Source organism: Leptonotus elevatus, chromosome 5 (assembly GCF_054856555.1).
Source record: "Leptonotus elevatus isolate MCC_2025b chromosome 5, RoL_Lele_1.0, whole genome shotgun sequence".
Classification (NCBI taxonomy): Eukaryota; Metazoa; Chordata; class Actinopteri; order Syngnathiformes; family Syngnathidae; genus Leptonotus; species Leptonotus elevatus.
Window position 1 is genome coordinate 11,470,049 of NC_141243.1, and position 27,803 is coordinate 11,497,851.

The following is a 27,803-nucleotide window of genomic DNA, read 5'->3' on the forward strand; positions in this document are numbered from 1 at the left end:
GCCATCTGCTGGATCCTATGAGGTACTACCCAATTCTCCACTAATGCAGTTTTACCATTGCAATAAATAGATGTGACCTGATTGCATTAACACTAAAAATGTGTTTAGGATTGCCATCATTTTAATTTGACATTTCTCTGTGATGATTTCATGCAAATACGATTGGTTTCCAAAATAGAAAAGTTACTGATCGATGTCCGAAATGTAGTATCTCAACTTACTGGTTGATGAGACGGTAGTGTAGCACAAAGCTGAATACTGCATTCAAAAACATCTGTAATCAGAGGAGTCATGTGTAAGTGTGTGTGTGAGTGCGTGTGCGCGCGTGTGCCAACAGACTCAGCAATGCTGTTTCACATTGGTCACAGCACCCTTCTCCTTTTCTCCACCAATCCCTGGTTTCCTCTTGAAGCCATAAAGCTTTAAAAACAAATGCTGGGAACTGCTATAAAGGTATATGTGTTTGTGTATGTATAAATGCAATACATATTTATTACTGTAGCGTACACACAAAAGCTACAGCATTTAAAGGATGCAGTCAAATAGGCCTGAGGCATGAAAGAGGAAGTCAGAGGGCCTCTCAAAGTTTGCCTGGGTTCCAGAAGGACACACTATTCAGAAACCCTAAAAATCTTGACCATGGTGTTATGGTGTTATTATAACTATTTTTTTTAAGTGATTTGATTTAATTATATTTTAAATTAGATTTTACATTCATCAATTACTGTCTTTAAATGTACTGTACATACACATGCATATAAGTATGCTTTTTAAAGACAGAATAGTGCAGCTGAGTGGCCCTTGTTGCTGACAACCGCTTCTGTCATTAAATCTACTACATTACCCACAAGGCATTGCGCGCAGCGCTCCAAAACGTCATTGTCCATCAGCCAATCGTTTTCTCTCGTACGCGGAACTTCGTGGAAGAGGGAAATACAGTTTGTTGACAGCGTTTGGGAAAGTTTACACTAAACCATTTAGTGTAAAAATGAAGACGATGCTGGATTTTGATTTTGTCTTGTAATTCAAGGGTAAGTTATACTTCCTTTCGACAGGTAAGAAACCTCAAAATGACACCGTCATGAGGGTGTCAAAAATGTTTGCAAACAAAACTAGTGTCTGGCACTACTAATGTTAACACTGTTCCATTGAATTATTCAAAATCCAAAAGGGCTACTTAATACGTGTGCATTTTCATATTTATATCGAGATACCACACTTTTCGTCCAAGTTAAAGGAAAAGACACGGCTCACTTCCAATGCGGCAGTTATTATATTGCTCCAATTTCCAAATGTGCATTACAGTTCTAAAATATACATTTAAATAGCCTGTCATGTCTGCAAGCATTGGCAATGTCTGTATGAATAGTATTAACGTCCTTGTATTCGTCCATGTACTTGTTCAGGTGTTTCCCTCACACTTTTTAATAACACACTACAGGACAGCTAGTTTTAAATAGAAAGTGATGTTTTGCAGATTTGATTATACTAGAATAGTATAAACAGTCTCATAATTGAAACAGCAAACGGACCCCAACCTAAAATCCACAAGCTTAGTCGTACAAATCTTCAAAGATAATATTTGACCAGTCACATCTTGTTCCTTCTCCGGAGTGTCTTTAGGCAGCTTAAAACCGGAGCAGCAGCTAAGAGCACTTTTTGTGCATGTACATATTTTTGTGGGCAACTTATGTGGTCGTTGTCAGCATTGTGTAAGTACCATAAGAATGTGCTATGCACTTCCATTGCGGGATAGAAGCTTTGCGTTGAACTCTTGATGAAAGCTTAACCACAAAATTGTGGTTTACTTTTGATTTTTTTTCTTCTTGTGATGCCGCCACAGAAAGACTCAGTGGCAGCAAACAAAATATGTTTTGACGACCATAGAAGAACAATCATCTTTTCATATACAGTACACAAATATTTGTGGGCTTGTGCAGTCCCTATCCACTAGGGGTGGGAATCTTTGAATGTCTCATGATTCGATTCGATTCCGATTTTTGGGTGTGCGATTCGATTCAGAATACATTTTCGATTAATAATGATTTTTGATTCGAAATGATTTGATTGACTGATTTTTGCTTCAATTTATAGATGTTCGAGGAATCGTAATGATCTACTTGCTAATGCTAATTAGTGCTTTACTCGCGGCACTTTTATCACTCAAAAGAACGGCTCCACACTGCAAAAAAACTAACAAAAAACTTTTATTGGAATAACTTGATCGTGACTTTTTCCTTCTACTCGCTAATGTGGCTACAACTTAACAGTGTATCAGACCGCGTGGAACCACACTGCCCCTAAGTGGCCAAATCGGGTACAACATGAACAGAGCTCCCAATAAAAGCACAAAGGGAAGACAGTATAAAATAATTTAAATAAAATCGATTTTGGGAGATTTAAAATCGATTCTGAATCGTACTAAATGAGAATAGCGATTTTTTTTGGCACACCCCTACTATCCACCCCGAAAAGCGGGGATCTATTGTACAGTATTTTGGCTCAGCATCAGCTGTCCAGCATTCACATGCAGTTTCTACAAAAAAAAATGACATTATAGTTGGAAATTCATTTTTTATACGGGCGTTAACTTACTGTTATATTCCTATGACAGTTGGAAATTTTCAACTATTCTTTTAAGCGTTGCCTATACAGAGTTTATGATGGTATCATTTTGAGCCTGGAATAAGTTATTTTGATTTCCGTTGTAGAAATTGGCGAGTCATTATTTTGTCACATAATGCTTGTCAGAGCTACGAATTTAGCTGTTGCCATGGTAATGGCTGTGAAGCAGAAAATGCTATGACATCACAAAGATTTGGAAGCCAAATACTAAAGGACAGCTGTTGTGTTCTTCTGGTGCTTTGACATGACCGATTGTACGCAAACCCCTTTGTTCAAACTGCTTTTGTCGTTGATTCCGAGTTCATACCAAGACAAGTAGTCCAGCATGTTTTCACACCTGTTGCGGTTTGTCTTTGATATCTACGACCTGGCCTGCCGGAAGATGTTCAGCATGTTCTGTGCGGCAGAGAAGCAGCGTCTGGCGAAGGAAGTGAGAGACCTGCAAGCGCAGCTCCAATGTCTGGAGGAGCGGGTCAAGTCACAAGGGCCCGCCGTGGTGGAGCTCTCGGCTAAACTGCGACTGGAAATGGATGAGTACAAGACCCTGTGGGACCAGGTGGAGTACTTGACCAACGAGGTGGAAGTGGAGAAGATGAGGAAAAAAAACGAGAGTGATCTTCTCCAAAAGGTGCGAGACATGTGTTTGGGCGACGAGCACGAGAGGATGAGACGACTCCAAGAACTGGCCTTGGATAGAGACCGCGTGGCCGTTGAAGGTCCGACGCACCCGTTCCTAAAAGAACAGGTCGAGAGTGACGAGGAGGAGCGACGGTTGAACGAGGTCTTTGTGGAACTGATGGAAGCAGAAAGCCAGTTGTCTTATCAGAAGTGCTTGGAGGAAGTGTTGGCCTTGAAGGAACAGGAACTCCGCAAGCAGGAAGCCCAAAATGACCTCCTCCAGTGGGTCATTAAAAAAGAGATTGAGTTTGCCGCTGATTACAAGCGAGAGCTGCAGAGACTCAGCAACAGCAAGAAAGAAGGAATTTATCATGTTTAAAAAAAGAAAAAAAAAGCTTCAAGGGACGCAAAAATCTGTGTTGACTTTTTGCTCTGCCAAAGTCATAGCAATATGCAATTAACATTTCTATGTACAGTATTTTTTTACTAGTATTTTTACTATCAGGGAATGGATGATCTGCAGCACAGTTGACTAGTGGTGAGTCCATCATTCACACGTGGAATGCTGATGGATACTGGTTCCATGTCAGAGCAAATGCTGCCTTGAAGAGTAGAATTGTGCGGTCTTCCCGAATGAATCGACAACCCCTGTGGAGGTTTCAGCCAAGTGGCGCACTTCATTTTGTCGCAGTTGCTTCAATCAACAATTGAAAACCATTGGCTGAATTACTAAGGATCCATTAATTGACAAGTCAGTAAACCCTAATGTGCCAAAGTTTTCAACTTAGTAATTCGCCTAAGGCAGTTGGGTCAACGGGCACGTCTTAGTTGTGGTTCCTCTCCGAGAATCATTACGACTGTGAAAACCATATAAATGTATAGTTTTTATACAGTTGTCCATGTGTTTGATTGGAATTGTAATTGATTGGAACTTCAATTTGAAATCATTAGTCATGGAAAATAGTGGCAGGTGAACTCGGCCAATTCGTCTTAAGAAGGAATTCGGTGAAAATAAATGCTTGTGTAAACATTAAAGTGAAGACAATTTGCAAGTTCAGTTTAGAAGTTTAGCCAAAATGAAAACAAATCCATATAGCAAGAAAGATGAAGTACTGTACACATCATATTATATGGCAGTAGGGCTGGGCGATATGGCCAAAAAATAAAATCTAAATTTTTGTATTTTTATTTGATGATGTAACGATTTTTTAAACGATTTTAACCGATTTTAATATAATAAACCCAACAAACATTTATTTAAAGGTTTCAGTTATTCAAAAACGATTCATGTGCAAAATGTTCAGACAATCAGTTTTAAGATAAACTTAACGTTCATAGTTTGCGCTTAAATGCCACAATTAAGTAGTTGGTAGCTATTGTAAACATGTCTTTTAAACCACCCAGCCAGCATTCTGCCATTTGTGCAAAATTACAACTCACAATAACATTTAGATGTAACAGAACATAAGAACAACAACTTTTAATAAGTCAGAAGATTAAACTCGATTTCACGATTTGGCAAATTTTCAATGATTCGATTTTTTTAAAATGATGATGTATCAAATTAATTTGATGTATTGCCCAGCCCTTCGTGGCAGTGTGGATCTGGACCCCGAGGATTTGAAACCTTAACCCAAGTCACATTCCTTTCTGCCTATTGACAGGGTTTTCTAACTAGCCTTCAGAAAGGATGATGCCGTGTCATACTACACATCTGTAAAATGATAATCATTAGATGTAAAAAAAGAAAAGAAAGAAGCTGTAATATTTGTGGCCTTATTGTTTTACAACAAAACATGATTAAACTCTGATTAAACCAATGTGAATGCTCACTGGGTCTCCTCCCTTTTCCTCGACACAGTGCACAACTTCCCAGTGCAATCTTGACAATTGACTAATTTCTCTCTCTTTTTCGAAGGATCTCTTCTGTACAACCTGAACAATGTCTCAATCGGCGGTGCTAGTCCAGCAAACAGAGATGCAGTTGTGGCTGGACAAAGTTGAGGCGTGGGGCCGAGCCGACGGGGTGGACCTTCTGAGAGATACGTGCGTTCACCTGTGCTCACTGAGGGATTTCCTCCAGCGACTCCTTGTGCACATCAACGGCATGGCAAGTATTTACAACGCTGATAATGTAGGTATTGATTGTTCATTCACAGACCCGACATGCCCAACCTGCTGAGATAAATTATCAATTGGATCAGCAGCCAAACGGCCGTCAGATGAATGATGTTGGTACACTCGTAGTACTCACACTGTCCAAGCCAGCCCGTGAACAGTAAATCGTAAGTCCAGCGATCGGAAGGCCAACAGAGGCTGTTCTGTGCGCCGCGGAGGCCGCCTATGTCTGGCTGGCTGCACTGCAATGTTGAGTTTGTCAGGTAATAGCCGCGCTGGGACCCGCAGTGCTAACCTAATGTATCCCCAAATCAGCAGCAGCAGCAGCAGCAGCAGCCTTGGGCAGGAGGAAGGGGAGGATATAGAACTGTGAGATGTCAGTGTTGCGAAGACTGCAAGTGCTCTTTAGCGCGCTCAGTAATCACAAACTCGCTTGAATTAATTTCTTGATGGTCTCATACATTGCTTAACCTGAAATAATTTGGACAATTTGAATGAGATGTTTTAATGACGCCTTTTGTGTGTAACAAAGATGTAAAAAAAATAAATAATTTGTTCATTTCATTACATTTATTGGGTCGGGCCTGCATCAGGTCAATTTTAATTTCAGACCCTGCAGACGTTAGTTTGACATAATAAGGATGTAAGAAACATACTTGGTGGAATAATATTGAGGTTATGTGCTTTTTCAACCTATGGGGCAATTGCCAATCCAGGTCACTTAAAATCGATGTAAATAAATACAGACACTAAATGGGAACGGGCACTTAAGACCTTCAGTGTAAATCCAGCCCAAGTGTCGACAGCTATTGCTTGACTTCCAAATCGGCTTAGAGCTGTTTTGTTTGAACACAACTTGACATGAATACCTGCATGAAGAAACCCCACAAAAAACTTTCCATCTTCCAGTCTGTTAGCACGACTCCAGGCATAAGTCATGCCGAGGTGTGTAAAATGAAGAATTGGATAAGAAACAAAAAGAGAGAGAGAGCGAGAGAGAGAAAGCTGGTATAGTTTAATTGGACTGAAATCCATTTTACAGGCTCTGGAGTCATAAAAGACCAGCTGAGGATAGCCTGCTTCTTGGCAGCACTTCGCATCCCTTGATGACTTAACTACTTTCTTGTGGCTTGTGCCCAAAAAGTGAAGTGTTGAATAAGAACAGTTGCTCTGGAACTGGAAAGAAGTGGATGTTTCTCATTTTCTTGTTGATCTCCTTAAGGCTCCCAATACTTTTAGTCCACTAACAATTCAAAATCACACGGCCAGGGGGCTACACACTTTATTGATGTGCTCGCCATGGAAACGTCGTCGTCATCTTAAATTAGCAAGGCTTTCTACAAACCTGTCCTTGTAAGAGTAATCAGATTTTCTGTCTGTCTTTAATCAAGACACATGGACCAAGCATTTTATTCATTAACAACAATGTCAGCAAGGCTTCAATCATGCTATGGATTTCACTTCTATCCTGTGGAAGTATTGACATTTTGATGATTATTTCTTTGCAGCTGCATCATCAAGCAGCATCGATTTCCCCCACGTACCGTCCAATGATAGGAAGGTGGAAATGTGGGGCTCTTGTTCACGCGTTTTACAGTTTGTGTGTGTGTGGGGGGGGGGGGGGGAGCTTAAAGAGAAGCCGTCCCATCAATGGTGATGTCACCCAACTAAACGAGTCAAGTTAGCTATCTTGTCTGGTTGATACTTTTTTTTAAATTGATTTTTAAGCCATAAGCACAAAGCTACCTAAACATTTGCTACTTTGAAGACAGAATACATTTTAGTTTACCAATCCGGACCAACAACATTCTGAGGTTGCGAAACGTACGTGGCATGCCGTAAGAACATGTTGTTACATGGCACATGCTCCGTTACCTCCAAATTTACTGTTGTTAAATGTTTTTGTTTTGATGAATTGTTAGATTTAAGATCTATTTTTCATACACATTTGCTGTAATTACAGCTTTACTACTGCATTAGTGTAGGTCTCAGTGCCTTGGTGTACAAATGCGGGTTAAATCACCGCCATAGGATTAAAGCGAGGACCTGCTGTACTGTAAAAGTCATCAGGCACCACTAGCTTTGTTGTTTGAGTCTTCACTGCAGCCATTCTGGCTTCATAAAACAATGTTAGCGAAGCCATTAATTATGGTTTTCTTCAATTTAAGTTTTAGAGAGTCGGGTTTCTTTCTCACAGCCAAATGCATTTTCAACTAAAACCGCTGTAATTGGCATGCCAGACCAGTAGATGGCGATCACATTTTGTAAAGAAACTCGATGTGCATTTTTCCAGCGTTCAGACCAGGCTGTTAACGAGAAGTTTGTATTTTCACTAATAACGCAGTTGTCATCTACACAATTATCCAAACGTATGGCCGTGTTCTTTTAAGCTGGAACTACTTGAAGGCCCATCAGGAAACCCGTGGACGCCATCTCCAAGCCAGCTGCATGTGATCGTATGAGAACGTATACTCTTTCAGCACTTTGAGGCCCAGTCGGAGTTTCTCTCTGCTTGAGCAGCAGCACGTTGCCTCAATTACACTTGCATATGTCCAATTGCGCTGTGTGGGCTGCCGCTGCAATAAAGCTTTGCTGTTCAACTTAATTAGCTCACAGTTCAAACATATCATACAAGCTTGATTTAGGTTAATTAGGTAATACTGTAACACAGGCTTGCATATGCTTCAATACATTACTGCCTGCTTTTGGTCATTTGTTGTGTGTGTTTTTTTTTGCTGAGGGTCGGTCATAATAAGTGTTGCTAAATCCTCAAACCCTCCTGCATACTTTGACTGCGGGCTGAAATGAAGCACATGGTGGCTGGCTTGTGAGCTGCACACACACACACACACACACCCGCACACACAACTCCCACACACACACACACACACACTATTTTGTCATTCACTACGGCTGTTATGGCGAGAACTACGACATGAAAACTATGCGAGCCTCACATTGCCATAATCCTGCTGATGGTGGGAATTTGGTTGGGTTGTTGTCATCCAAAATTTAGTATATAAAAAATGTCTCTTTTTTTGTGTTCATGCTTCTTTTTTTTTTCACTCCGCAAAAAAAAAATTACTTCAATAAATGATTTTCTTTTTACTGTACCAAGAATTCCACAACAGAGACTATGAAGAAGATTCCCACTCTTGGTCAGATTCTGGGCCGCTTGTGCTGGAACCCGGTCGTCACTGCAGATGGTGAGTGCATCACAGACACCTTGTGAACGGCGGTAAAGCGTGTCTTGCCCTTTAAAAATGGACCTATCGTAATTTTCCTACATTTCACCCCCAAACATTAATGCTATGAATGTTCCTAACTGTAATAGAGATTAGATTGATGATTATTTCTTTTTTAAGATAAAAGCAGGGCGCTGATCTTCCAGTTTCTGTGGGAGCTGCACTCTGAGCACCCAGCCAATGCTTTGGAAAGAAAAGCTAACCAGTGGATACAGGTATGAATTTTGGAACCTCAAGTAGAACCCATTCCATTAAACATTGCCTGGCAATTTAGAAGGATATTACTGGTTGTATTTGGGAGGCAAGTTATTTCACACCGATTTGCCATGGTTCACTTTCCAGTGTACATCCATTCAGTTGTTTTATGCCAACTTGTAGTCAACTTAGCCATATTTTACTGAGTAGCCAGGACACAATTGTGTCCCAATTTTGTATGTTTCAGCCAGCAAGTTCCATTCCCAAAAACAAATGTAAGCCAGTGAATTTGAATTTTAGTTCTGATTTTTGTACAGTTTTAGAGGAAAACATTGAACTGCACAAAAATCATGCACATTTTGTTTGAACGCTGAACTTTTTAAAAATAATTTATGGTCAGCACAATGCACCTTTACTAAAATAATTCAATTGTAAATGTGCCGTATTTTTTAGCACAGGGCTAATACTGCTTTTGTATTATATTTTGTATTATTCAATGGACATCCTGTATTTCCTCACTTGTGGTGGATGAAATAATGCTGGTTTCTGGTATTTTAATCAAAAAAAGTGCAAAAGACTTTCAAAGCAAATGAAACGAGACTGGTTTGACTTGCCCTCTCCACCAGACAAAGATTAGCATTTATTATGTGGTCCTACCCACTGTGTGACTTTACTGTGGTTTTTCAGGCTCACCAGGCAGCCAGAGAGTTGAGAACTTTTTGACGGGGTTCACAGATGCTTTACAGTGTCGAACCTCCACATTTTTACCAGATTAACTTTGTTTGTGTTCTTTTGATTATTTCATGTCTCATAAAACTTGCTGCCAATTAAAACACAGACTTGGAAGTAAACGTGGAATTTGCCAGGTGGCCTTTGACATGGACGAGTTTGCACATGGGCTTCGCTTATTCATGTGAAGTTTATTTTTCAATTTAAATCAAAGTGCAATTTCTTGAGAGCTCCATTGTGAAGCGCTTGGGCAAGGCAGTGCATATCACCTTATCTTGTAATTTTTTCTTATTTACGACTTGAAGCGATAATGAGACACCGTATGTAAGTAAGTCATTGATGTAGAGTATAAATACATTGTCTACTCTCCTCCTCGAATGATGGCTTGTGTCGACATATTTTTGCTTTTCATTCGGTTTCCTCGCCTGTCATCACCCCATCTTAGCGCTCTGGCTGCGTTTGAAGCCGACTGTGTCCTGTCCTTGCAGTGGGGACCACACAGTGACGCCCGCAGCATGGCGAGGTCTTTGAGGAGATGATAAATAAAGTGTGTGTGTGTTATATTAGAGGGCTGACGATTGCTCTTCTTTCAAGGGCTTTCTTTAGTGACTCAAGCAGTGTGAACCACAGACGGTCCCTGGAGCCTCCGTGGTTGCTTTCCAGTGTTAAAACACAGCTCTGACTCTTAGCTCACACTGTCTGTAAACTTTGTGTGTTTTGGAAATCATCGGGGCTACATCAACGATTCACTACTATTATGCCATGTCCCCTTTTATTACATCCTATTTCAAATGGATTTCTTCAAAGGTCCACTTGGTTTCAGACAAAAAAGTGCTCCAGCTTTATACAGAAAATCAAAATGAATGTGGAATAAGTCGTACAGTTTGGAATTCTAATGAAATTGCACTAAACTTTAATTAAAGGTCTGCCACCACAGATCTCTGTGGGTTTTAACTATAGAACTAGAAACCGACAGTCACATATGAAAGTGGAATACATGTCTCTGTCAAGGCTGCTCAGTACAATATACTGTAGCTAAAGAGATAGCAGTCTATGAAACATGCCTCCCAGGTACATGCAGTTGCCTTCAATACTGTACACACTGCATGCCTGTACTGCATCATCAAGGATGAGTGTTCATTTTAAGATTAGCTTCACAAGCCGTTACTTGGTAAATTTTATTTATTTTTTTGCTTTGTGTTGTGAGCCAAAATTTGAGTTGCGGTAGAACTTCAGACACGCGGCCATACGAGGGAAGTGAAAAGAAAAAGAAAGCCGCAGTCGCCCGTGTAGCAATTTATTGAACGGGACAAAAATTTCTCAAGCTCCAATCCGAATTCACGTATCTCACTAAGCCACACCCCTGAAATGTACATATCAAGCACACCAATACTAAAGTACAGTAATTTTATAAAACTGTCTTTCTTTTCATGTCTTTTATTCTCTTATTATGTTTTTATACCATATAGTGAAATGTTTCTTTATTAAAACCACTTAATGTTTTTTTTTTGTAAATGGCTGTACCGGATTAAGGACATTGCAATTACTTTCAATGGGGAAAATTGATTTAATCCTCAATCAAATAGTTACAGTTAGCTTGCAACTACAAGCTTGACAAGTCAAGGTACCGTTGTATTTTCGAGTCGCAAAATTGTAAATGCAAACATGTCAGATGTCAGTCAGCATCCCGGAACCGATTGTGTTCCATCTCATATGTTCAACTGTATTATAAATTTTCATGCTTCTTATATTGGCTTGTGCTGTTGAGCTATGGCTTTTCCAATGGCATCTGTTTTTTTTTATTTTTATACATGCCTGGTTTTAAGGGTATAATCGCTGTGGTGTCTCAAAACCACTTTGGTGGCTGTTTTTCTGGGAACAAAAGATGACTTTTGACTCAAACCATTTGCCATCCAGCAATCGTTTTGTCTTTCATCGCTGGCGACCACGCCCTTTTGCTCGATTCTGAAAGAGCCAGGAATTCACTCCACTTAGTCGTCATTGTGTCTAACCAGGCTTCCTTCTCCATTTTCACTCGCTGTCAATCCCACTGTGCCTCCGAACCGAGCGGGGAATTGCTTTTGTGTGGACTCGGTCGGGCTCGGAGGATCTCACATGGTAGTGATTGGAGTTTGTTTTGTGAGACGATGTGGAGGGAATGACCACACAGCTTTACCATCAGCACGGCAATGACGGGCTGCGTGGCATTCCGACGATTCTACTTGTCTCGCTTTCCAGTCCACACGATCCACTTTTGTCTCCAGAAACATCTACAAAGTCCAACTCTTTGTGGTGGGCTTGTTACTGCGGTACGTTGAAGTCATAAAACGTTGTAGCAAAATGTGAGGCCCTGTTGTCAAAGTTGTTTAGGAATCATTTGACCACTGAATACTGCACTCTATCTTGCTTTTAGTCAAATGCATAATTGTATGAATGGAACCAACATTTGAAAAAATGTCCCGCCACAGAAAGGCTCTTTAGTTAACATTTTTATCTCATCAGTCTAGTATTTCCTTCTTTGGTCCTTCATTATCAACATCACCAGCGTCAGCCTTTTTCACAGTCAAGAATCATTTGAGTTTATTGGTGTAGTTTTATCTGTGTGTGTGTGTGTGTGTGTGATGAGGCCCCTTCTGAAAAATGCTTGTAAAACACTGACGTCCTTTGTAACAACGAATGCTCACATCTAAAGGTCCTCATATGCTGTCCATATATTCTTACCTCCTGGAACGCCTATTATTATTATTTTTTAACGTTCCTCTCTCACATCTTTGAAACATTGCCAACAGAGTTGTCCTCAATTAGCTTTGATGGTATAGATTTTGGGATTGTAGCTGTAAGCGTAAAGTGGCAATAACCTAACATCCATATTATGTTGCCTTGACTTCGACCACAGAAATTGTTGTGTCAACTTGCCACCGAAGATGACGAATCGCCATCCAAGTTTTTGCTCAAACATTTCGATGCGTCGCCAACAGAGTACCATCTCCAAGTCCTCAGAAAGGTATTGACTCCTCATGATGGTGGCCTGTTTAACTCATTCACTGCCATTGACGGCTATAGACATCAAAAATTAATTTGAACTATTTCTGTTAGTTTAAATTTTTTTCCACTTTTGTTAACAAGAGTATGAAAACCTAGATTTTTTTTTTTACATTTAGAACAGATATAAAATTTGTGATAAATGGTGAGTTAACTAGTGAAGTCATCGCCTGACGCCCCTAATTTTTAATAAACTTTTTTTCTTCTTTAAAAAAAAAGTAATTATTATTATTATTTTTAATAATCGTCTTTAAAAAAAAAAGTTTATTAAAAATTTGGGGCATCAGGCGATTTTTTTTTTTAATCATAATCGCATGACTTCAGTAGTTAACTCACAATTAATCATAAATTTTATATCTGTTCTAAATGTACAATCATTTTCCCCTAGGTTTTCACACTCTTGTTAACAAAAGTGGGAATTTTTTTAGAAATATAGAAATCTAGAAATAGTTCAAATGAATTTTTGACGTATATATCCGTTAATGGCAGTGAATGAATTAATATATTGTATGATCCATACAATAATGCTTTTCCTACTATTCAGGTGGTGACACGGTTGCAGGAAGACATCAGAAAAAGCTGCAATTCATTAAATGAGAGGTGAAGCAAAATAGCTAAAGACCCTAATGAAGTAAATTCTGAGATTTGTTTCTAAATCTACTGTAAAGAATAAATGTTTCAAGATAATTCTTCACCAGACCTGCTAGTTCAATGCATAAAAGTCGTCAAAAAGGCAATAAAAAGTCATAACTTCAATTGTCCAATTGGTACGGCGGCTACGGGTCACGATGACATCCCCTCCAACCTTGGCTTTCCTTAATTCTGTGCATACACTTAAGGACAGCCTTTGTGCACAGGTGTTCATGCGATAGGATTGTGGCGACGTGCGAGGCCTGCGTTCCCCTGATTACCTGCCCTGAGGTTGCTCCTCTCATTGGAGTCTTGCTGCAGCATCCACTCACGTGTCCGCAAGCATTTCTTACGAATGACTTCCTGGATGCTGTCAACTCTGCCTATACCAGGTAGTCTACATTCATATTTAGAATACATACTTCACTTTTTTTTTTAAAAACACTTCTATTTATTGGTTGCTGTATAATGATCATTGTTAGACATCGCAAGACTTTTTCTTGTTTATTGTGACTTTATGCTCGTAATAATTTTACTCTACCCTAATAAAAATTGTGTTTTTTTTCTAGTATTTTCTTTTTGCTTAATCTTACAAAATTACAACTTCATTCATTTTGTATTTTTTTTCTAATAAATTTGGGATTACCGGTATTTCTACTATTAATATTTTTTTGTAGTCATCTCAAATGACTACTTTTGTCACCTCAAAAAATTTGTTTTTATTCTGTATTTTTTTCCCGTTTTTATCATTTTAACTTTATTCACATACAAAAATTCTGACTGACTAGTATGTTCATAATATTATGACTCCTCCAACTTATTAAATCATGTTCTTGCTTTCATATGATAAAAAAAATTGCCATAATGTTAAGAACATCTTATCAAATGAACAAATCGTCATTGACTTAAATAACCTTTTTAAATAACCTTTTTTTTCTCTTTCCTCATCCACTTTAGTCTCTTAAAATGTCTCCTACATGTTTTTTTTTGTTGTTGAAAGTTTTGTGACTCTCCTAATCAGTTGTTTTTTTAAATCAGTGGTTCGGCTCAGCCTCTTATTCCTCCCTGACTTGTAATACTTCCACTTAATGTAGTTCAAGTTCCTTTGGCAACAATGCTTGGCACATGTTGCTTCTCATTTTCCTCCTATTCTTCTAGGAGCAATCAATGTTAAGTGTATTGTGTATATCAGGACACAAATCAAAGGCTCTAATTTCTTCGTTTGACTCTATGATTGCATTGTTTTAAAAAGTATCCAAAGCTGAGCCTCAACATCTGGTTCGCAGATGGTTTCCCTTACAATGTGATACAATGTGATGTGACATAATAGATATGACTTGATTTTTCCCAGTGGCTGCTTGTCACTGGAGGAGCGGGCTGTCGTGGCCCTGTGGCATCACAGCCTGCCCAGCCTGGAGGCGTCGCTGCTCGGTCTGCTGGAGTCGACCGTCTTCGCTGACACGCCGCTGTCACCGCAGCAGCTCGAGCAGCAAATAGCAAAGTCACTGCTGGTTGGTTTGCTACACTATACTGTTAAATGACTATGAAACAAATGGGACGGTTGCCATTTTAGATTGAACCCTATATGTGTCAATGAGGACTATAACATGTAGCCTTATGGTAGAAAAATCAAAAGTGGCCGTTGTACTCATTTACGCTCAGCTAGAGTCACATCTAAATTTATTATTTTAATATTGGAATATGTTTTCGTAACATTGGACACATTTCCACAGATTATTATTATTTTTTTAAATAATTGACTGTTTCCTTTGCCATTGTTGGATTAGCCCACCATGTGCCTCACATCATTTGGCCAGCTCTAAACTGCGTCTCACATCATTTGGCGTGCACCACACAGTCTTTATTGTGCGGGTTAAATCGCTCGAGTCCCCGCGGCTCCCCTCCTCCTCCTCCTCCTCCTCCTTTCACAGAGCGTAAACTCGCACCCCGGTTTGTAGAGCGGCAAAGTCATTGATCATATGATGATGATTAAGGTAATGGAGAAAATAGTGTTGCAAGAAAAAGTACAAGCCTGTCCTTTATAAATAGCGGCACAGTCATGTTTGTACAAATTCTTGGCTGCAGCAAACTAAAAACTACAAAGGAGTATTAGGGCCACACTAAAAAGACCAAAAAACTGTCAATTTACTGGGAAAAAAGTTGGAAAATTTGTTTTAACTTTCAAATTCCTACACAAACAAATACAACTATCTCAGATCAGAAGTCACTAGGAATATTCTATGTTTGCCATTATTTATTTTTGTAAAATTGGGGGGTTTCACCTTACACTCTGACTTTCCAGAAGATAGATTTTTTTTTCATAAAATTTAAACTTTATTCTCATACTGCGAATATTTCATCTTTCTCCTCGTAATATTGCACATTTTTTCTCTCTCCTCATACTATTACTTTGTCTTGTATTTTTTGTTAAATTATTCAGTTGTAATATTAGCATTTATCCTGGTAAAATTCAGACTTTGTGTGTAATATTTTGACTTAAGTAAAATCAACAGTAATTTCTGGACTACAAGGCGCACTTGACTATAAGCCGCGCTAGCAAAATTTGGGGAATACTGGAGTTTGTTACACATTTAAGCCGCACCCGACTGTAAGCCGCAGGTGTTTTAATGTTATCGCACCGGGTTCCCGCTACTTTCTTTCCCATAATGAGGGCGCAAATTGTCTCGCTCTCGTTCTGTCTGACACTCTTGCGCTTCCTTTATAGCGCGCCCCATTGTGATCTGATAGATAAGCCGCACCTTTGTACTAGCCGCAGGGTCGAATGAAAGTGGAAAAAAGTCCAGAAATGACTGTCTTAAGATAATGAAAACTTAAAATGCTAACTTTTTCACATAATTTCGACCATTCGCATACAAATTACTTTTTTCCTCATATTATCACGTAACATTACTACTAAATTCTGACTTTATTCTCAATATATTTTGACTTTTTTTCTAGTTATATGTGTACACAGACTTTGTTTTACGTTCTGACTTTATCAACGTTTTTCATTCTTTTAGTCCAGTGCAATTTACTTCTCACTTTTTCCTGGTAAAATAACCACATATTTATCAAATTTCAACAATATTGTTGTTGATTTAAAAAATAAAAAAAACACCCAACATATTTAAAGTGTGGCTAAGAACGCCTACTTAGAAAGCTACCCTAGTGGGTTTTTGTCAGTGGTGTCACTGCTGTTTTCTAGCGGTGATGGTCCACTTGAGCTGTGTTGAACTGACTCACAATGCACACTTTTGCAGTTACAGGTTCTGTAGCCATAAAACAAGATAGATGACTAACACTGCGCTGAGAAATGTTGTATATCCGCCTGTTGATTACACTCTATGCCATCTCATGTTCGCATGAGTTACCAATCAGGGCTGATGGAAACAAGTTTAACACATTTCTGTGTGTATAAGGGAGAGACTGAAATGGCAATCCTTTGTTTATGTCTATCTGAGATTTGTTTATGCTTTCATCCCGCTCTGATTTACCTCGTGTTTTTATCACCTTGGTACACACGCACGTCTTTAGTGGGACATACTTTGTTTATGATATGACATCTGGTGTAGTGTGTCTGTCGTTACGAGGGTAGGAGGCAAACGTTTAGGTTTCACTTTGCCTTAAGGTTGTTTGGATGTCAGATGTGCACACATGTGCAAAGGCAAACAAAACAAAAAGTCGACTGGCTTGTGTCTCTCTTCGCCTTGTTTTCAATCACTGCAGTCAAATGGGGGAACCTGACATTAAGGCGGACATTCCTCATTTGGGCTTGTGCCGCCACCTCCACGTGATCTATTCCGACTCGAACCCAATAACAAACCCTCGCTTCCTCGTTTGCGACCGCCAAAGCGCAAAAAAAACAAAAAAAAAACAGGATGTTTGTTGCGTGCTGTAATTGAGCCTCCTTCAAGTGTTAGCGGCAAGGTCATGAAGGCGGACGCTGGAAAGGCCCATCTGTTTTAAATAGCAGGAATCGTGGCACATGGTACATAACTGGCGTGCAAAAAAAACAAAACAGCAAATACACACAATAGTGCAAAGTTTGATACATGCATATAGACAGCTGACACATTACTGCAGCCCACCCACGCACTTACACGCCAGCTGTTCATCATTTTACAGAAAACATTTTACAGAAAACATGGCAAGAACATGTAAACTGTAAGGGGGAGATGTAATAACATCAGGAGTCCACATGGTGCTGCCGTTGAGCATGTCATTAGAGTGTCATTTTAAACCTATATCCCATAATTTTCAAATACCTGCCTGGCATAAGATAGTAACAGATTTCTGACTTCATTTGTTAATATTTGAACTTTTTGCTTCATATATTTTTTTCTTTTGTTAAATGATAAATTCATTTTCTGTGGTATGGATGAAGTCGTAAACAACGCAGATTATTTTGTATTTTGTAAATCACATTTGAATCAGGCAAAATTTTGAACCATATCCTGTTATATTCAGACTTTTAAGTCTAATCTTAGTCGAGTCTAGATAGTAGGATTTTATCTAAAAAAAATTCCCCTCATGTTATGGCTTAAACTCTAAAAAGGGTTGACACCTTTTTCCATGTACCGGTAATACGACTTTATTCATGTGAATTTTTTTTTATCAGTAGTTACTAAATGTAGATTGATTTTGGGCCTTGTGACTGACACTAACGCCCCAAACCTGACTTATTTGCACTAATAAGCAAGCTGCGCTTCAATCCGTCTGTGTGAGGGTGTATACCAGTAAATGTGTTGCTTATTAATGAAAATGTTGAGAATCCGAATCAACTGCAGATCTCAACAACATGGAGCGGAGGGTGGAGGAGTGCAGTCCAGCTGTTTAGCGTTTGTGCTGGGGCGTTTTTAGAATGTGTTAAATGTAAAACACATGAAGCGCGCTTACAATATGGATGTGTGGAAATGAAATCAAACTGGAGTCGGGGCAAAAAGTTGACCTGGAGGGACATCTAGTGGTGAAGTGGTCACAACCTGTTTTGTGTTTTTCAGCCGAAGGCTTGTGCTCAACACTGCTCCATCTTCTTGGTGGCGAACGACATGTTCAGGTGAGTCGCACGCACGTCCATCATTGCTGTGCATGCAGTGGTGCCTTGACTTGTAGCGATATTCATCTTGTTGTTTTGGACTGACGTGTGCGCGTTTGTGTTTGACAGGTCCATTCTCAAGAATGATGAGGACCGTCCGTGCGTTAGGGAGCTCATTCAAAGCTTTACCAGCTGCTTCTATAGCGAACGGACACTCTTACAAACACAGGTGCCGTATACCTCATCCCCATGTGTTTTTTAAATGATTTACGTTTTGTCTTTGATTTTTGAATGATAGCAGACCACTTGCTCGGACTGGCGTGCATGAGTAAATTCATCGATTTCTGCTGGTGTCAAAATTGCTTCATTAAAAAAATAAAAAATCTGTGTTGCAAAATGATATATATTTTTCTTGTTCTATAATGACTTTATTCTAAAATTCTGATTGTATTCTTGTAATATTTTTGACCTAATTAGCAGGAAATTAAATCATGATTTTATCTAGTGAAGTAAAAACGTTCTTTGTAATGATATGAATATCTAGTAAAATAATTTACTCCTTTGTAGTATTATTTGTATCTATATACAAAACTTTGTTTCAGTTGCCATCGTTTTTGAAAGTGCTCTATAAATAAAGTTGAGTTGAGTATTATGGTATGTATCTGCTACCAAAATAAGTCTTAGCTCTTTATATTAAAATTAATTTTCATGACTTTACTGTTATACATTATGTTTGTGTCTTATGACTTAATATTTTTCCTTATAATGTTAGTTCTATGTGGCAAAATAATTTTTTTACCTCATATTCTAAATGTATCTCGTACTTTTTCCCCTTGTTATATTATGACTATCTAGCAAAATTATTTTTTCCCTCTGAACATTTCGACTTCCTCTATTGACATATTTTCCCTCATAATTTTAGGACTTCATCAAATTAACTTTTTTTTCCCCCTGATAATATGATTTGCTGTTTGCCTTTTTACAATCTATTCATGTAAAATTACATTTTTTTTTTCAAATGTTATTCTTTAAATATTTGGAATGCCACCTAGCTTAGATACGAATGTAAATTGCATTTTAATGTTCAGCTGACAGGCCACAATATTAGGTACACCGATTTTAATGCAAACCCAATTTTGCCTGTCACAACGTTTATCGTTTCATATTTTAACCATACTGAGAGATGTTCCTTACACATAACTTGAATTGCCTTTTGAAGAGGAGCAAAAGATTGTAAACACCAGATGGCAGTGGCAGCCTACTCACCAAGATGCCATTTTGATGGCTGCTGTCACATTGCACACGAAAAGCTAACCTATTACACGCTACATTAGAACAAACTCGCCAGCCACCATCACAGCCACATTTGTCATTGGCAGAGTGCCACTCATTCATTCACACTTTTTTTTTTTTTGTCACTTCAGACCCCTTTGAAGGCCTTCTTCCCTCACTCACCCCCAAATCTGCTGCTTCCGCTCTTGACTCAGCCTCCAGGTCAGTGTGTGCGCGCGTGCGCATGCGCGTGTGCGTAATCACTCACAATATAACTATTGTCTGAACAAGAAGCGGTTTCCTGCTACACGTTGAATGATCTCTTGTTTCGCCAATCAATATTAGTTAATGACAGTGGGGATTGCTCTCACATGATGTGCAGCCAGTGTCACCCATCACCTATTAAAAGTATTAAGCCCGGGTGCAAGCTGCTTCGTTATAAGCCACCTCCTCAGCGCTCATCGATTAAAACATTAGCTTACACCTGCACAATCAATACGAAAGCTGTAGTTCTACACTTTTATCGATATTGCCTTTTTGACTCTTTCCGACACACAAATGCAAAATGAGAACAATGGCAAGGAGCTGCTGTTGGCCACAGCTCACGCCCAGATTGTCACATGCAGACTAACCAACTTCAGCTCTTCACTCCACTCACTAGGCCACACCTAAGACACAAATCCAACAACAGATATTACAGAGTTCTTCAGTTCCCACAGATCCTTAAGTCTCATAAAGGATTGATCAATTAATCTCGATTGGCATTGAAATGTCTTAAGTCAATATTTCAAATGTTTTAGAACATGTTAACACATGTCAAGTTGGATTGTAAAAAAGAGTGCCTGACCGATTAATTGGCCGGACGATTTAATTGGCTGATATTAGTGCTTGTAAAATCAAGTTTTATTTTTATTTTTTTCTTTGTGTTGCAAAGGTAAGCAAATACAAAACAAGAAAATACTATAGAACAGTTAAATGCTCACCTGTTCTTCATATTAATAGACAAAAAAAAAAAGTTATTTTATTTGAATCTGTTATTATTATTCTTCGGCCATGTACCAGAATCAGCATTGGCTTAAAAAATAAATAATGGTTGGGCCTTTCCAAATAGACCAAATGGCCCTTATGGCAAAATCTGATATATTATTATTATTTTTGTTTATGTTTTATACAATATAATGCTATTTTTCATAATTAACTAAAAAAACAACAACAAAAAGACCAAATGGCCCTTAAAACCAGATTGTTTATATTCTTTCTTCCTTTATTATTTTATTTTAAAATGTTATACAATACATTGCTATTTTTCATTATTAACGGAAAAAAATGTTTTTTTTGGGTGAGCTCAATGAGAAAAATATTTCGCTACACAAGTAAAAAAAGTTACAAGTAGTACTCATGTTTTCATTTGCACTATGTCTGTACTTCATCCTATTGGGCATGTAAAAGGTCATCACGTTGTATGTATTCGTCTCCAATGTTGTCGGTATGAACATGTCTAATCGTGCTAATCAATGTGTGCCCACACCTGGCCCGCATGTGTACAGGAAGGCTTGACATGAATGGCGCCATTAAGAGAACATTGGGGTGCAGCCAGAACTCAGAGTTAATGATTACTACTAATTTTGGTATGTGTGTGTGTGTGTGTGTGCAAGAAAAAGTAATCCTTCACAGCAGCCTGAATGGAAATGAGAAGTGGGACAAAATAAACTGTTCACGCTAGTACGCAAAGTTATTCTTGAGCCCTGATAAATCCACGTTAAATTAAATGCTGTATCTTTGTAAGGACCAAATCGTTGCTCAAGCTCTTGTTATTGGGCATCATTAAAGTCTACTTAAAAAGTGTGAATTTTCCTCAACTGCAAAGTCGTCTCTTGTTTGTCGAGAGCGGAGCATTTAAATTGGGCACATTTTGCCCGAGTATACAGATCGCTAGATTGCATGATTTGCAGATGGTAATTGAGTGTAAAAAGAGCAGATTTTGAGTGTGTGTGTGCACCGATGTGTTCTTTGCAGAGGCGTCTCGGGAGATTTGCAGACGCCACCTGAATTGGCTCAGCGACTCATTACGGAGACTGACAGAGGAGGAAGAGGAGGCAGGTGGCAGCGCCGGGTTAGACGCCATCTATCTATCTATCTATCTATCTGGCAGATATAGATATAATCTATCCTAATCTGATATAATCTATCATAATCTGATATAATATATTCTAATCTGATATAATATATTTTAATCTGATATAATATATCCTAATTTGATATAATATATCCTAATCTGATATAATCTAATTGAATGTATCCTAATCTGATCTAATCTAATCTAATCTGATCTAATCTAATCTAATATGATCTAATCTAATCTAATCTAATCTAATCTGATCTAATCTAAATGATATAATCTAATATAATCTAATAATCACATATTAAATTGCAATTGGGATATTTGAGGAAATAACAAATTGAGATTTTTCTGAATTGTTGAGCCTTACTATCTAATGTAATGTAATCTCTGCAGTGAGTGCGCTGGCGTGTTGTTTGAGGCGTGGTTCCTGCTGGTCCAGTGCTCGCACTGGGTGCGTGAGGCCCTCCTGTTGCTGGCCGCCAGCGAGCCCCAAGACTGCCACCCCTCGCTGTGGCTGCTGACCTTTTACCACCACCCCACCAACAGGGGGCACCACAGGAATCAACAACTGGTGAGGCTGTCTTCAAACAACATTATTTACTTATACCTGATATAAATGTCTCGATTAAATTAATAACCCTCTATGTTTGAATTATTCTATGACGCTGAATAACGCGTATACTTTTGCACAAAACAGTCAAACGCGTGACATTTTAAAAAGGTTATTTTTCGGCGATAAAACCCCGCGTAATTTTTTATGATTTCCAATGGGGTGTTTTTTGTGAAATGTTAATTTTTTGTGTAGGCAAGATTCAAATTGTAATTTTACGAGAATAAAGTCAAAATTTGACAAGAAACTCAAAATTGTAATAATGCGATGAAACCTTGACTTGTGATTTGAATTTGTTGCGTCACTCAATGTCCTCCCATCTCCAAATGTGAGTAAGAGCAGGGACAAGATGTTGGGCGCAAGCTTGAGGTCGTCTGTTGACATCTGGCAGCCGCACACTACAAGCTTGCTTCCGCTTCAAATTTTTACTTGCAACACAAAATAAACTAGCAAACCGTTGCTCCTAACTCAAAAAGTCAGCAAACTTTTTTGGGGGGTAAAATTACGACTTTAAAATTGAAAATGTATGATTAATCTTGAAAATATGCATCTTTTTCTCTCTTAACCCCCCCCCCCCCCCCCCTCATACTCTATGTCAGATTAAATAATGACTTTAAAAATATAGAACTTTAGTCGTGTGAAATTCTTCTTTTTTTAATCCTGTACTGTTCTTTGGGGGGGGGGGGGCAATATTCATTCATACAGCAGATGATATTTATAAAATGTTTCTCTGTGTACCCCCAAAATATTATTTTAATAAAAAAATAAAATAATTAAATATCGCTTTTTCACTTTTCTTAAAAATATACAACTTTTTCCTTGTTAGATTGACTTTAATCCTGAAAATCTAAAAATATCTCTGAAAATATAAAACTTTTTTCGAGTACGATTAAGAATTAATCTTGAAAACATCTGACTTTTTATCTCGAATGTACAGTGTATCCCAGCATACTCTTAGAACAGCTTCCGTGGATATGCATATTCAGATTTGTTCTTTTTTTTTTTAAGATACATTTTAATTTTTTCCCGGTTTTTGTGTGGAAAACATTTATTGAAGGTTTTGAGTTGAAAATTATTTTTTTAATTTTATAATTTTTTTGTTCAATATTGGTGGATTTTTTAAATCAAATGCAGGGGCTTTTCCCCCTTGAAAATATCAATAGTACGATTATGACTTAAAAAAAAAAAAAAAAGTGTCTTCTTCGAAAACTAAATTCCTAAATTCCACTAAGCCACATTGTCTCGAAAGTCAAAAATAAATAAATGTCACGAAATCTCTCACGTATTCAATTGCAACAACAAAGCTTTTGTCGTTGAACGAGACTGGACGTGTCTGAAAAGCAAACACGCAGAAGGAAGAGACATCCTTGAGAGGAGGAGGATGAAGAAGTATCGATTCCTCCCGTTGGGCCGCCTCCTCTCATAACGGAGGAGACGCGCCGTCGTCTGCGTCCGTCTTTCCGCAATTGGCCTTGTATTGATCATCTGGTTTGTATCGGCAGGTTTGTGTCCAGCAAGTCTGGGAGCAGATGCGCAACCTTTTCTCAGCTCCTCATCATCCCAATCCCGCCGAGCTGCTCCGCGCTTTGCTGGCCGCCATCTCGTCGAATGCTCGGCCGCCGTCCCCGTTATTGATCATCGGCCTGGCGGTCAGCTGCGCCGTTTTCTCCCGCCAGTCGCCTGACGTCTGCGCGGGCATCGTACGCGCGGTGAGATGCATGAGAATGATGTTACAAGTGTGCCTCCATGTGACAAAAACAAGCAAGCTGTCCAATCAGTTTGCATATAATTAAGCGCGTGCGCGCACATGGCCGCAGGTGGCGGCTGCGTCCGGTCCACTCGGCGAAGCGTCGCGCATCCTGAGCCTGCTGGAGCGTCGGCTCGGCACGGGAAGCCGCGGCGGCCCCTCGTCCGGTGACCCCCACCCAACCTCTGTCAGGGTCCGTCAGCTTCAGGACGCGCTCGCCACCCCTACGCCGCCGTCGCAGCTGGGCCTCGCTCATGCGGGACACGCCCACCGTTCACGCTCACCCAGGTGAGACCTCACAAACGCGTACACAGACACACACACACACGGGATGGTGATGCACTCCGGTGAGTGCGGCGTCAGTTCAGGGTCTGCTTCATGAGCGACGTTAGCATCGTTAATGAAGGCCGCGCTCGAGTTGAAATAACGCGTGAGGACACACAAACAGCAGACAAGGACAGTGGAGCAGTCAGCTTGCGATGAATACGTGTCAGGCTTTAGGTTGAGTCTAAGCTTGCGCCGTACGTCACAGCATGTCAAAGCAACGGCCAGACAACATCCATGCAAAACAAAAAAATTGTGATTGTAACAAAAAGTGCTCAAAACCAACAGACTGCAACTTTGTTTTACTATGATTACATTTATTCACTAGTTTTGTTGTATGACAACTTTTTGACTTTTTTTAATCATCACTTTTTGTCTTGAAATATTATTTTGTAATACAACTTTAGTATAACTTTTCTACTAGAGTATTTTGTTCTCATAGTCTTCTTTCAATTCCCGCCTCAAGTTTTTGCTTGTAACATTTAAAGCTTTTTACCATCACCATTTACTTTTTTCGTGTATTTTTTTTATGCTAATATTAAAATATTTTTGTTCATATCACTTTTCTTACAATTTTTTTTCTATGAATATTGAGTTTTTTAAAACTCATTCACTCCCAGCCATTTTGACTGAAGCAACCCCCATCGCTCCTGGCTGGTTTACTGGATAAAAACATGGAACCTACCAAAAGAAAGATTGGAGTCCGTTCTTTCATCAGGAAAAAAAAGTATATAGGTATATTTTCGTTTTGCAGCAATTAGTATTAGAATATAGCTAAGTTTCGTCATTATTCACAAACCTGTTCAAAACAGTGGGGGGAAAAAGCTTTTTCCAACATGGCCCTGGTTGATCTCTTATACTCTGCTGCCACCTGCTGGCCGTTTTTGTAATAACTACCATTGATTTAAGCGACCTCTTCAGGTCAGAGGCTGCATCAGTCTTCTGTATGCTCTAGCATTAAAAAAAAACCCTCATAAATCCGTTTTTTGGGACTATGGCAATATTTAAAATAGAACGTGTTTATAAGTTTTTGGCAGCAAATGAGTTAATTGTAATATTGCAACTTATTCACAAAAGTTGTAATGTTACAAGAAAATACGTAATACACAAATACCCAATTGCCGAATGCTACCGTGTAATGAATGTAATGTTTTCTTCACTGTCTAACTTGTTGAACGGTCATTTGTTGAAAATGGGCTCTATTATTATTATTATTATTATTCTATCATGATCCTGTCTGCGCTTCCCATGGTCTTATTCACATTGCGCCGTATCTCTTACATGAAGTCATGTGTTATGTATGAAAACACCTGAACGCATTTCCAGTCTAAACTCTTCACAGCCTGTTTGGAGCTTCAGACTAAACACAGCACAAAACACACCGATCAAGTTCTTCTCTCCCATATTTATTTCAACTGGTGAAAAAAAAAAAAAGTGACATTTTTGTGCGTGACCACAGAAGAGACTATAAAGAAGCGTCCATTGTTCAAAGTTGACCACGTCCTCACTCATGTTCCTTTTTTCCCTTTAAACGTTTACTGTCCAGTTAGCAGCCTCGGTCGGCCTCACCGTCGGACCGCCGCAAGGGTTCCGAGTGGTCGCCCGCCACGAGTGCTCCACCCTCGCACGACCTCCTGTCATCTGCTCGTCTGTTGTCAGCAGCCTTGGAGAAAAGACAGGAAGAAGAGGGTGCACATGATGGAACCCGAAGCACAAGCAGGGTACAGGAATTTGACTTTTCATTCTACCCTCATTTATGCATAATAATAATAATAATAAAAACATTCCTAACTGATCACATTCACATTGACGTCATCATTGCACTGCACCATTGGCCCGCTTGTCGGTGTGAGCGGACTGGACGCCTGTTCCTGCTGAACTGAGCCAGTGGTTGTGTAGGACTGATAATCAGCTCAGTAGGCACAGGAGGCCGAGCCCATTTTTTGCTGCCTGCCAATCAATAGTCTACATTTTATGATCCGATTGGTGTCCGGCTGTTACTGGATCTTTGCTGTGTACGAAAGGCGAAGCTGACTCTCTTTGAAGATCTCCTAAACACACTCTCAGTTGAATGGTTAAAAAAAAAACATAAACAAGAAACTTAAAGGCCATAAATCCATCGACTGCTTTTTCCACTATCAACAATTTGATTGCGCAGACCAAGAGACGCCTTTCTGCTCGCGCGATGAGGGCGTGATAAATCACGCAGGGCTTCTACAGTCTATATGTGGCCGCCGATGGCTGTCATATGGCCATTGCTCTCTTTAACGGCCCGCTGATGGCCATTAGTCTTTTAATAGGCCCTAAATATAGGTGGACTGATGACACGCTCGACACGGACCTCATTTCTAATTCACACATCCGTCCCGCTTTAGACGGATGGCCCGCTCGGCCCCTTGAATGTACTGCACTATATATAGGGGCGCCTTCATCAATGCGTCCGTCACTCAGGAGTCGGATTGACTGAAGTTGGCGGGGAGGCCCTTTTGCTGTTCTTCGCTCCTGTGGACAATGTTCTCCTCAGGTGCAGAACTTAGCCACTGTGAACAAAGAGGAAATCAATCACTGTTCACCAATCAGCTAAGCTCTGTGCCTGGCTGGAGATAAAAGACATGAAGACCCCCGTTTTTCCTAATCATGACCAACACCTCACACTCCTGGGTAATCATGTCGTCTTCAGTTTTAACTGTGTGTGTGTGTGTGTGTGTGTGTGTGGTTGCCATGGTAGCCGGTGGGGTCAGGGCTGTGTGGTAATCCCTGGCAATGTGATTTTTATCATAAGTCACAAATCAGCACGCCAGGAACCCCCGCAGTCCAGACAGTAGGCATCGGCACACAATCTTCAAGCTCGGCCGAAAATCAAAATATTCCTCGGCAAATGTGAAGAATCTTCCCTTTCGTTGGCCACGCTCGGCTGACCCGCCGACATGCCGCTCATTAAGCGGATCAAGAGGCATTCGAAAGGCATGCGGCGCTCGGAGGGAATGCTGGGACGGGGAGACCACCCGTCTTTCCTTTTAAAGGCTTTGGAAAAAAAAAAAAGGCTCTGATAGACAGACGGACATGTTTTTAAGTATTGCTCTCATCTCAACAAGCAGCACTTGGGGGAGAAAAAAAGAAGAAGACCCCAAGTTGTAAAAACAAGAAAAAAACATTCATGCAGCCAGCGAGTAGATTCATCCATCATCTTAATTGGCCCGAGGTCTGGAGAAGGCAGGTCCACTTTTGTTTACACAAGCTGGAGAGTTCGTTTGGTCGAAGGGCCTCTTTTGGGAGGTTTGTGTGTGCGTGTTATCTCATAGCCTCCAAAATGGCTGCTAGCATGTTTTGACACTGGGGTGTTACCTACAAATGGAGGCAACAACATTAACGAGGTTCCCCGTAGGCAGGGGCCATGTAGAGGCATCAAGGTATGTCACACTTTCAGAAAAAAAGAAGAAGGTATGTCACACTTTATATACTGCCAGCGCTAGACTGGCCATTTGGCATGC

At 39.7% G+C, this 27,803-nt stretch overlaps 2 protein-coding genes across 5 annotated transcripts in view; one reads left to right on the forward strand and one right to left on the reverse strand.

Annotated features, from left to right (window-relative positions):
• The first annotated feature begins 910 nt into the window (after nt 1–910).
• On the forward strand, nt 911–26,107 carry fancc (FA complementation group C). 4 transcript variants are annotated; one of them, XM_086076254.1, is made up of 17 exons: nt 911–1,031; nt 5,162–5,353; nt 8,480–8,567; nt 8,727–8,821; nt 12,427–12,534; nt 13,117–13,172; nt 13,430–13,594; nt 14,554–14,713; nt 18,203–18,258; nt 18,367–18,466; nt 19,662–19,731; nt 21,057–21,137; nt 21,526–21,622; nt 22,025–22,202; nt 23,744–23,950; nt 24,059–24,276; nt 25,859–26,107. In XM_086076254.1, the coding sequence occupies exons 2-17, from the start codon at nt 5,186–5,188 to the stop codon at nt 25,860–25,862; spliced, it is 1,851 nt and encodes a 616-aa protein (XP_085932380.1). In that variant the 5' UTR covers nt 911–1,031; nt 5,162–5,185; the 3' UTR covers nt 25,863–26,107. The 4 variants fall into 4 exon arrangements, with proteins under 4 accessions (XP_085932380.1, XP_085932383.1, XP_085932382.1 ...); XM_086076256.1 differs by lacking the exon at nt 911–1,031 and adding an exon at nt 3,655–3,781; XM_086076255.1 differs by lacking the exon at nt 911–1,031 and adding an exon at nt 3,788–3,994.
• aopep (aminopeptidase O (putative)) overlaps nt 25,839–27,803 on the reverse strand; it is a 74,175-nt gene continuing 72,210 nt past the window's right edge. Inside the window, exon 17 of the mRNA XM_086076253.1 lies at nt 25,839–25,975. The gene's annotated coding sequence lies outside the window, so the exon portion shown is untranslated. The remainder of the gene's footprint in view (nt 25,976–27,803) is intronic.

Bases quoted from the DNA above. Each gene is read 5' to 3' on its own strand.
- fancc (XM_086076254.1), top strand. From the start codon at position 5,186: ATGTCTCAATCGGCGGTGCTAGTCCAGCAAACAGAGATGCAGTTGTGG. The intron at 19,732-21,056 runs GTCAGTGTGTGC...GCATGTGTACAG, and splicing joins GCTCTTGACTCAGCCTCCAG to GAAGGCTTGACATGAATGGC. The intron at 21,138-21,525 runs GTATGTGTGTGT...TGTTCTTTGCAG, and splicing joins AATGATTACTACTAATTTTG to AGGCGTCTCGGGAGATTTGC.